The sequence below is a fragment of the Botryllus schlosseri genome, chromosome 13 (assembly GCF_051294905.1).
Source record: "Botryllus schlosseri isolate E-star chromosome 13, Bs_hap1, whole genome shotgun sequence".
NCBI classification, from domain to species: Eukaryota; Metazoa; Chordata; class Ascidiacea; order Stolidobranchia; family Styelidae; genus Botryllus; species Botryllus schlosseri.
In genome coordinates, this window is record NC_137248.1 from 9,820,874 (window position 1) to 9,832,338 (window position 11,465).

Here is an 11,465-nt window from a genome sequence, read left to right on the forward strand (position 1 = left end):
GGGACCAAGACCATTATATTTAGAGGTCTACAAAGTGGTATTATAGCACTGTTAGGAACAAATACTCGGTATTTCCCGTCTTATTCTCTCAGTCAACAGGTGTTTGCGCAGTAAAAATGACCTTTTTAATCTTCGGGCAGATTTATCCTAAGGGGGAATTTTGGCTTAAATTTCGGCCAAGGGAGGCACGAAATGAAAAAGGTTGGGAACCACTGGCCTAGGCCAAGGTGGGTGTCTGATTCCGTAGACAATTCCTAGTCGCTTCGACATCTTCCTTTCTTTTCATTGTATCGCATTTTTTGTGGTGTATTGAACTGATAAATTGCTAACAAACCAATGATGATGAAATTATATTCACTAATTCGTTCGTGAAAACATATTTGTCACTCTATAACAGGGGCGGGCAACTTCTCCGGTCGGCGGGCCGGATTTAGGAAAATTGAGTACTTGGCGGGTCGGATTGCTGAATCGATACATTATTCGTCCATTTATCCACATATACAAGGAATAAATCGTATTTTAACGACAGCAATGTCACTTCAAAGTCAATTCTCGCCCCTGATGGCGAAGACAATGTGTATTTGAGAATAACATTGTCATACAGGCGCCGCCATGTCTGCTTCTATCTGATCAATCAACACACGGTGCAATCCCTAATTAAGATTTCAAGGCGTTCGATAAGCCTGGTAACCCTAATTTACCTAGATATCAATTCATTAGGGTTGAGTAGGTGACGCGATAGCGTCGTTGTTCAACTGTGTGGCGTCATTAATCTCGATATTGAATTCATGCGGCCCGCGTCCTCTACGAAATTTGAAAGGTGGCCTGCGACCCGTTTTGAGTAGGCAACCCCTGGCATATGCGGTGCAAAAAGCCTAGCAGTGTGCCGTGCTACAAGTCGGCGGTTACGGAATCAAAAATAAGAAATATCAGCCTGGTGTAAATGACCATTGTAGTCGACAAAAATCATGATTACCACAGACGACATTAGGGTTGAGTGCATCGTAAATGCCGATAATGCAAGTCTTCTCGCTTCGACGAATTTCCGCGTAAGCTCCACTCCACTCAGTCACTAAAATTTGACGTAGGAAACAAGTATAGTGGGGAGTCTCGGCAGACTGGGGCCGCGGGCCACATTATCATGCAAGACGGAAAACTGTCCGCGGGCCGGAGAAAATCCCTTCGCGGGCCGCATGTTGCCCGCCCCTGCTCTATAACTACTGTGCGCAAAGCGCAGCAAAATTTCTGGGCTTTACTTGACTTTTATGAATATTAAATGTTGGTACTCCGTGAAAACAGCCCCGAAATTTCTCAGGCTGTCTTTCGTATTGGGGGATTAAACTACTTCTACTTGACAAACTTAAAATAGCGAAAAGTAAGTAAGTAGATCACAAAATATTACGAAGTAGAAGTAGAAGTAGAGAAAATCAGATCTACTTGAGTAAGTACCAGAAGTAGAGGGGAACTACTTGAGTACTTCCAAAAAGTAGAAGTACTTCGTTACTGACCACCTCTGTGAACAACGTCAAATCACCGATGAGATCACTTACTTTTGAAAGCGATATGGAAATCTCGCTCTGAATTTCTGCATGTCTATCTCACCGAATATCACCCTTGTCACAAAAAGCAGTGCTGAACTTCGCATTGAAATATCGAAATGTTATAGAATCTTAGTTTACTTGGTATGTACGGTGTTTTTATTACTGTAAACGAGGGTAAACACATTTCCGAGATTAGGATTTGGCTGTGAGGATTTTTGAAAATTGCAAGAAGGTCATATTAAATTGAAAGCTGTAACACTACACACTAAACCAGTAGTCAGGAACCTATGGCTCGCGAGCCATATAAGGCTCTTTTGGGTATAAGATATGGCTCTTTGCCAAATATTTATTTTTTGTATTGAATTCATCAATATTGCAGCTACTTTTTAGTAAATTCTCATCACGGCCAGAATAATTATTCTCGTGACAGTATAAACATGTCTTTGAGAGGCAAAGGCAATGCCGTATTCAGGTTTAGGGGTTCGGACCCCTCTTTTAAAATCCTCAAATTCAAGTTGCTGCCGCGCCAGCGACCAATATCACCCGCCAATTTGATGTAGCCGACTCGAAATCTTGGATTGGACGAGACGTTGATTGATCAGAGAGAATTGCAGTCATGGCGACGCTGATATGACAACGCAGTTTTCAAATACGCATCGTCTTAATGATCTACGGTGCGTAATGAGCTGCCATGTACGTTACATTTACAATAACTAACTCGAATTACAAACAACGTCATAGCTATCCACGTTCTTGGATGGTATAAGTAGCTCTGTAGTACCGGCGATGAAACGTAGGCGTGCAGCGCAACGTTATATGTTACTGCCGAATTCTTTGAGAATTGAGAAGTCGACCGACATTCGGTTAATATCAGTAACAATAAATTGAAAGCTATTTACGATGAATTGTTTACCAATGGCGAAGCTTGGCCCGTCCGTAGGCCTACTTCTCGTTTCACGATTTATTTTCGAGCAATAAATACGCAAATCATGTGATTTTCGGAGAAAAATGATCATAATCTTGTCATTCATGAACTGAAAATCGATAAAAAATAGCAATAGTAATTGAACGTTTCACAAATTTTGTTTACTCATCCTGACGACAGGCGAGGTACTGCCTAACTTGCTTCCCCTGACGTCGCTGATGTAATACAGCTAAGAGTGGGTATGGATATATACTGCTGTAGTGAACATGTTCGGCTCCACCTGCCTACGCATGTCATCATGTATGTTCTCGCATAGGAGAAAACGACGAACCTACGTTCTCGTAACACAAGTTTAAAGATCAAGCTGAAATAAGGCAACCAGCATGATTAATACGAGATTTTACAGAGAAAATGCGGCGCACGCGACGAATCCCATATAGTTCGAATTAGTGCTACGATGACGTCACGGAATTTCAATTGTGACGTAACAGTTGATTGACATGTATGGCTCTTTGGGAATTAAAATAAAAAAATAGGACCAATATGACTCTTTAGACCAGGGGTTCTCAACTTTCCTTGTGTAACGGGCCGCATTTTAACAGCAAAAAGCGCTGCGGGCCGCAGAACATTATTGCCGTATATTTGTGGACTATACTATGATATTTAGGCTAATATAGCCTATTTACCAGTCGTGTATGGGCATTTAGTTTGTATGCATTCTCCAGCATAATGGACAGCGTTCGTAAGCTTTCAGTTGCTGTTTCTAGTCAGATTGTGTCATCTTCCGACGGAACAAGTAAATCCCTTCATGAAGCGTGTATTGCATTCGTTCCCAAGTCGGTATGTGCACCTTCAAACCCTTGCACCGAGAACTGAACTCTCTGTTTCAATGCGTGAGCGAGCAAGTATAAAACTACAGTAACTTTTTCTTTACAGAGGCCATTGTCACTTTGGGCTCTCAGTGATATGAAAAAAAAGTCTCATGTCCGGGGTAATTTCTGAGCAAACCAATCAACCATTCTCCTTTCCTTCCATGGCTGATGCCCTGCACCAATAGTTACAGAAGTCAGCTTTGTTAAGTTGATGTTGTTTGCTAGTCCCCTCTCCCCACGTTTGCCCAGCCAGCATTACGTCTACAAATATATCCACTCTGATAGAATACCCCAATACCATTAGCTTTGCAATGTCCGTAGATTTTGCCCAATGCTAGGTTGAAGTAGTCTACGGGGCAACGTGTTTCAAAACATGCGACAAAAGATTAACTGACATTGCTGTTACTCTTCTTGTCACGGTTGAATCAGACAACTGCTGCTTCGAAATTTGTTAGGTGCAGTTGTCCTTGCTGTTAAATTCCGGAAACAGCGGAGATTCGCACAGTATAGTAACGTTTTGTTGGAGAAACACCTTTTATAACAGATTTCATGGGTTTAGCGATATACCAAGCAATTTTGAACCATGCGTTTTTAACGTCGTCGGCAATCTCAACAATGCCTCGAAATATGGATTGCTTAGCCTGAGACCTAGCTAGCAACGCTTTTTTCTAAGATCATTTGATATGTGTAACTCGAGATGGAACTGTCCGAAGACCTATTCAGAACAATAAGAATCTAAACTCGACCATATATCAAGAAACTAGAAAACATTGAAGATTGAGAATAAATCAAACGAAACAATGACGGAGCGATAAGAGAGTTTTAGTAGCTAAATTGATACCGTATGCAACAATACTGTGCCGGTAGTAATTGCGATCATATTGAAAGATCTCGCGGGCCACAGAAAAAGCGTCTGCGGGCCGCGGGTTGAGAACCCCTGCGGTAGTAATTGCGATCATATTGAAAGATCTCGCGGGCCACAGAAAAAGCGTCTGCGGGCCGCATGCGGCCCGCGGGCCGCGGGTTGAGAACCCCTGCTTTAGACAAAAAAGGTTCCTGACCACTGCACTAAACAGTCAAGTGGACCGCACAATCCTTCGGAAACACATTTCGGATACTAAGATTCTGGTGTCAGGGTTTTAATTAAGAATCAGAAAACAGCCATTTTACATTACAAATTAGCAGTAAACACTTCGTTGGCCCGCGCAATAATTGGTAAACGAAATGTGGCCCTGTTTAATAAAAAAGGTGGACACTCCCGCATTGCAGCCACATAACGAAATTGCATATCCTGATGCTTACATACAATGCTGATTTGTAAACGATATCTCGATATCATATCAGTAGCAGTACATACAGACAGGGGGGTTAGTAAAGAATTACTTCTACTTTTCCGAAGTGCTATAGGTTTTCACTACTGTTACTACTTAAATCTACTAGACAACTTTTAGGCAAAACTATAGTTACTTTTATACTTAGAATTTTGTATAGTAGAAAGTTATTTTGGGATATGTTTGCACTATCATGAGCGAAATTGTCATATCAACTGGGCGAAATAGCCCCATATAACGTAAACCTAATATAATTGAGATAATAATATCCCCAGACGAACCACTGGCCCAGAGTTGACTCGTTGAAGCATTGAATATGTCCCGACTTTATTCGAGTCTATAGGCTACTATAAAAGTAAGATCGGCCTGTGACTCAAAACCTTGTGACTTATTTACAACCATTGCCAGCGATCGACTTCGAAATGGCAAGTATTATGTTATCGTCTAACACATAATAAATAATGGCAAAAGTCCATTTTCTTCTGTGATATGCATAACCGCTAATCTAGAATATTTAATAAGAGGAGCTGCTAAATAGAAGTGAGAATGGTGGACGTTATATGTTCACTAAAAATCTCAATTCCGATGTCATATATGTTGTGACTTGCGATCATACCCAAAGGTGTCGAGTGTCGACGGAAGCGCTGCGCGTTAATTATTACATTCGCCACCATTTATCTTTGTGTAACGGGATTTTCGGCACTCGTTCATATCAAATAGACGGCGCGTATTTCCGAGACACGACCGCGTATTTCAATAAATTTAATGCAGAATTAGATTTGAAATAATTTAAAGTCTTCCCAATTTCTACAGGAATAGTAGGCTATGATGGTATTTTCAAGAATGGTCATTTTGTTGCTGTTTATCACTAGCCTACAGTTGATATTTGCACATTGCACAGGACAAATGACGGTTGCACGACAATATAGCTAAATTTGAACTAAATCTTCGGGGGTCCGCGGGGGTTCGTGACGCTCCAAAAAGGGTCCGCGAAGACAAAAAGATTGAGAAGCACTGGACTAGAAGTAATTCGTTACTTACCACTTCTGAGTACAGTACAGTTTTTATAAAATACATCACGATCAAGCAATATGAGCATTCAGGTACATTTATTGGACTGACACGCTCTCAAAAGCAGACCAAGGAAAGGTGATGAGATGCCGATATGACGGATCCGAAAAGGAAATCGTTTTGGACAGTTTAAACTGGCCACACGCCATCACGATTGAATATAAAAGTAAGTTTCTTTTTTGTGGTGTACAGTACATGGTGTTTGTCGACTACAATGATCTTATACATCAGGCCGATTCTTATTGTTTGATTCCGTAGCTGCCGACTTGTAGCACGGCCCACTTCTATGCTTTTCTAAGACACCGCTTCCGCGGATAAATTTGCGAGGAGGAGCCTAGATAAACCTCCAACACTCAAGTAGGAATTCTGGAGTCGACCTCGGTCGGACTCGAGCCCGCAACCCATTGGTGTTGCAGCTGTGGATTATGTGAACTTTTGCGACAGTGGCATTATAGCACAGAAATAACATAGGTCCACGGAGTATAGATGTTGCCGGAGTATAGATGTCGCCGGAGTAATAATCCGTATGGCATATACGTGTCCACGAATGTGGTGCAAAAACATGGCGCAGTTTTCTGGTGTTCAAGTTGTTTTTATTTAACACATTATATGTAGAAGCGTTAGCCATTCAGTGTATTGATATGACAATTGCCCAATGTACAATATTCAGTACAATTGTGAATATCTGCTCTGAATTATTATTGAAGCGCAAGAAAATATAGCTATACCCACAGGAATTTTATGATGTGAATGAAGATCCATTACCAGTGACCAATATGACCAGCAGTAGGACTGCGTCACGAGTCGGATGCGACTTTAAATACAGCGCCACGTCAGGTGTGGAGATTTTGGATACCTTATCAGTGTAATGCTCACGCGGTCCACGTGACACCACATTGCAATATCTATATCAATTGAAGTGACTGCCAAACTAGTGACTGTGTGTTATAACTCGATCCAAGTACCTGTGCGATCCAAGTACCTGTGCGAGCCATAAAGCTACTAAATGCTGCTTGGTTATGGTCAACCTTGGGCCATATCAAAACTCGATTTAATTTGTTTGCTTTGCCTGCAACGGCATTCGCAACCACATTCTAATTGTTACTTCATTGAAAATTGACCTAGATTTATAGAATTGGTGTAGAGTTAAGCAGAATTGAGATCATATAAAATATACTCCTGTTATAGAAGACGATGGTATGAAGTGTAAAGGTATCTTTATTTGCGGTCATCGCCATCATAGGAAGTGTGTGTGCCATGGCAAAAAAACAACCTCGAGGGGTATATGGGCTGTTTGTGCTAGATCCAACATTGGAGGAGTGGGTGTTCATATGCACCTTTTTCATTAACTGCCTGGTTCCAAACAAGTTTTAGAACGCATGGTGTTTTAATTGCCCGAACGACAGCATCTCGATTTCATCAAAGCGACAGCGTTCATAAAATATAATTTTAGATATATAAGTAGGACAACCTTGTTGTTGTGAAGGCATCATATCTAGCAACCATTCTGCACACGTCATCACATTGTGCATTCAACTTAGCAAACAGACTCTACGTGGCCGAAGCAGTTGCCTTGATCTACGAAATCGAACTGTCATCACTGAAGACGATTAACAACACTTCGCCGAAACAAAAGACCATAAAACAGTACGACGTGTCTACTCATTACCTCTCCAGAGCAAACCCGTACATCATTGAGTAAGTCCCTGTGACTTCTGAGATGTAACTGGACGAGAGTCGTTAGTACCTTTTCAACAGCATGAAGGTCCACCTCGGCATGGTTTACGTCGCCGAAGGCGGAACCACAGGACTCGCAAGGTTCAATCTGAGCGAGGGGGTCACGTCCATGTCACCGTTTGGACCAGCCGAGTTTTTCAAAGTTACAACTATTTCCGTATTCAGCGAGACGTTTTACTCCAACTACATCAGTAAGCAGACTGAGATGCCTTGCGGTCAGTAGCAGATAGCGTTATGAACTCTACGCGTCTTCAGAACCGGTGCGGAATCCCTGCGCGAAAAGCGAATGTCGCCACATGTGCATTGCGTTGAGTGACACGGTAGCCAAATGCATATGCGCGGATGGATATCAACAGCTGGGAAATACCTGCCTTCGCGGCGCGACACTGGATGCAGAAGGTGGCTAGATATACAAAACTAAAGCATTCAATCTGGCAGTAATGTCGTGAGTGGGATGGATCAGGTATCAGCCCAATGCATACGGCAACATACCATCGGTCCTAGGTTTGCATTTTAAAACATTTGCATTTTAAAACAAAAACATGCTTAAAACGTGGCCCTTGTTCAAACCACCTATTTCATTGTTTTCTTTTGTTGTTTTTAGCCATGAAGTCACGAATCCTTAATAGTGACGTCACGGTGGATTGACATTGACGATTGAAAATATAGGGCGAATATGGCTCCTTCGATGAAAAGGGCTTCCGACCAAAAACACATGTAACCGCGACGAGATCATCGTTTTGCAGCATTTTTTCGGTCGGCGGTCATCATCATCAGAACACCCATTCACAAAAACTGATCTACATCTACTTGCTATAAATGTTGAACTGAGGACGATTTCGACGGCTCCATCCACTATACATCGTACACGCCGACTTAATCGGGTGCAAATCGTCAGTAGGCTCATACTACATCATATACAACGTTTGAAAAAAACACAATTTTTTTAAACACTGTTTGAAACATGTTTTAAACAAAGTGTTTTAAAGCAACATTTGTTTTAAATGCAACCCTGATTGGCCACATATATTATCGCTTATGAGAAATATGATTCTCATTGAAGACCCCGAGATTACTGCAAGATGGCTACGAGCGCACTACCAACTTTCGAGTAACTAGAGGACTTTGTGAATAAGTCGACTTTTTTATTACTATACTTACTTGAGTACTTCTCTAAAATTCATTTCCTACCTCTACTAAAAATAAATTTTGTCGTGTCATGCCTTCTTAGTTTGTAATTGGGTAGAAGTTTATGGAATTACTTTTACTTCTAATTCAGTATCAATGATGACCCCTACTAATTACTATACATCAACCGCCGCAGATTGGACACCGTTTCCCAATTGGATTGAATTTTGACGGAATAGTTTTGTTTTTCTTTCAGTAACATCAAATACCGAATCTTCTACTGCTAGCTCTGAAATCCTCGCCACTGAGATAGCTGCTGGGACCGAGATATTGGATAACATCACAGAAGCATCCAAGAGTGAAGGCAGCAATATTGCCGAGAGGATATGGGCTTACATCTTACAAATCATGGAGTTGTGCAAACCAACTACCACCGAGCCATCTCCTTGCTTCTCTGATTAAAATATAACCCAAACACTTTTATCGACAATGAAAACTCCTAGATGAAGGCAATAGCCAAATTAATATCTAAATCATTCCACGGTCTGGTAAACTAGTCGCATCTTTAAACCAAATTGTTATTGTCGCGTTTGCATTTCCCGTCTAGATTAATCAGCTTTAATAGAGCTGATCAATAAATATCTATAGCCCTAATTTCATTTCGTTTTGGGTCATCTTTGGCCGGTGGAATTGGAATTGAACGAAAGTGAAAGTTTTGCTATTTGTGGAAATACCACTATTTACCCAGCTAAATATCCAGGTTAAAGACGAATGAACACCAAATGAAACGAGCTAGGGATATATCGTCTAAAGATAGATACATTAATTATTACAATAAAAATATTATGATTAATGAGCAAATATACGCGTCCAATTTCCTGAACAATAAGCAACAGGGTGGTTTGATAAATTGGCTGAAGGAACGCTTTTCATATCGGAATCAGCAAGCATGAATGGGGAAATAAGCTGAGAAGCCAGGGAAATGCAGGAAAACATGTTTTTCCCAACCGACGGACAATATCTGGATTTGTCCTTTGTCGCGACAATCTGGATTAGAACATTTCACAAAATCAGAACGAAGATTAAGACTGTTTCCTCACCTTGAAGCATTCTATAAAGCTTTGAGGAGAGTGAGAGGATTTCGATTAAAAGAGACACAGCGTCGCGTTTCTATAATTTCATGGAATGCGCATGCGCGAGCCAACTAATACTAAAGAGGCTTTATTCAGCAAAACTTTACAATGAGATCCACGCAATTCTATCGGAACTAATGCGGAAATCTTACAACAATGACAGTCAATGAATAACCGAATCTCACAAAAAGGTTTGGCGGCATGATAATGTTCCGGGCAAATGTAGAGATCACCATGAAAATTTACCTTGATTTCAATCCGCAACCATCGTGGTTGTTGAATCGTGATTTCCTTCGCAGTTCCGAGTAATTTCCTTCCAATGTTGGTGAAATAATAGCATGCTGGCTCGACGCGATTGCATCTGAACTGATAGACATCATTTCAGTATTGTTTCCTGACAGCAAGTTGTTATTTGTGGTATTCATGGTGTTTTGACTATACAATGGTTATTTACACAATTTCGATATTCCTTGTTTTGATTTCGTATCTGCCGACTTGTAGCACGCCCCGCTGTTAGGCTTTTTTAAGACAACGCTTACGCTGATTAGATGTCGAGGAGGAGCCCGTTACCTGCTGTGATTACGATGCATCAATTTTTTTCGCAGGTGCGCAAGCGCCGGAATTGCGAATGCTCGCACACGCATAAATTTATCGGAAATTTGCTTTTTGCTGTGACGCATCTAGTATGCTAGTACCACTCATTATGTGGTAATACCAGTATGCAAGGTGTCAAAGTTGAAATATGTACCTTTTACCTTACCTTTATAGAATATAAAGCCTGTGCAGTATGAGATGATGAGTGATGCACCAGGGCAATGCAATTGGTGGTTACTAGATTTACTACATCTCAATATGGTACAAGTATATACTTGAATCCAAGACTTCATAAATCAGCGGGTCACATACGCAAACGAACTTTGGTAGATTCTGTACCAGGGCTGTGGAGTCGGAGTCGGTGGAGTCGGAGTCGGTGAAGTCGGAGTTTGGCTAATTTCCGCTTGATGGAGTCGGAGTCGGAGTCGTGAAAACTGTAGTGGCTGGAGTCGGAGTCGTGGAAAAAATACTGACTGGAGTCGGAGTCGGAGTTAGTCTAAATGACCCCGACTTCGACTCCGACTCCAACTTCTTTATCATGTAAACAATTTCTTTTCAAATATATCTTTTAAATTACTAATAATAACCATAATAGGCTTTTTATGTGCTATCAATCATTGTTATTGGTAATGATACAGATTAGGGGTGGCCAGACCGTGCCGAGGTAATTCTTGAGATTAGATATACCATCAGGATAAAATTGCAAGGCCAAGCAAGATTTGATTAGCCTGACCGCGAAATTTTTTGATGAATAAAACATCAGTTTCGACGCATTGGCGTAACCAGGGGCCAGCCACATTCAGCGCAGATCTTCGTATATGACCATAAAATACAATATTCCATAACAGATTTATTTGATTTGAATTTTTTCTTACCACTTCGCATGATTTGTGGTCATGTTTCTTGCATTTAGTATTGGAAATCCCCTAGAAATTATAAATACGCGTAATTCACAGAATTGAGTCCAAATATACTCGCAATTAGGAGATAACGTGTCGTCCAACATGGGTCTTTGATGGTGCACTCGAAGCGAGATCGTCGGCGATGAAACATTCGCGCACAATGACAGACCCAGTAAACACAGTACAGACCAAAGATGTAGAAAGCGGAGTCCGATATAGTAGATATTAGAG

At 41.2% G+C, this 11,465-nt stretch overlaps 1 protein-coding gene across 11 annotated transcripts in view; it reads left to right on the top strand.

Moving 5' to 3' along the window:
* Positions 1-11,465, top strand: part of LOC145453991 (uncharacterized) — an 88,401-nt gene that overhangs the window by 20,506 nt on the left and 56,430 nt on the right. For all 11 annotated transcript variants that reach the window (XM_080331959.1, XM_080331957.1, XM_080331961.1 and 8 more), the window contains exons 14-17: positions 5,773-5,906; positions 7,282-7,438; positions 7,499-7,668; positions 7,733-7,876. In XM_080331959.1, coding sequence (XP_080188085.1) covers positions 5,773-5,906; positions 7,282-7,438; positions 7,499-7,668; positions 7,733-7,876 — 605 coding nt within the window. The remainder of the gene's footprint in view (positions 1-5,772; positions 5,907-7,281; positions 7,439-7,498; positions 7,669-7,732; positions 7,877-11,465) is intronic.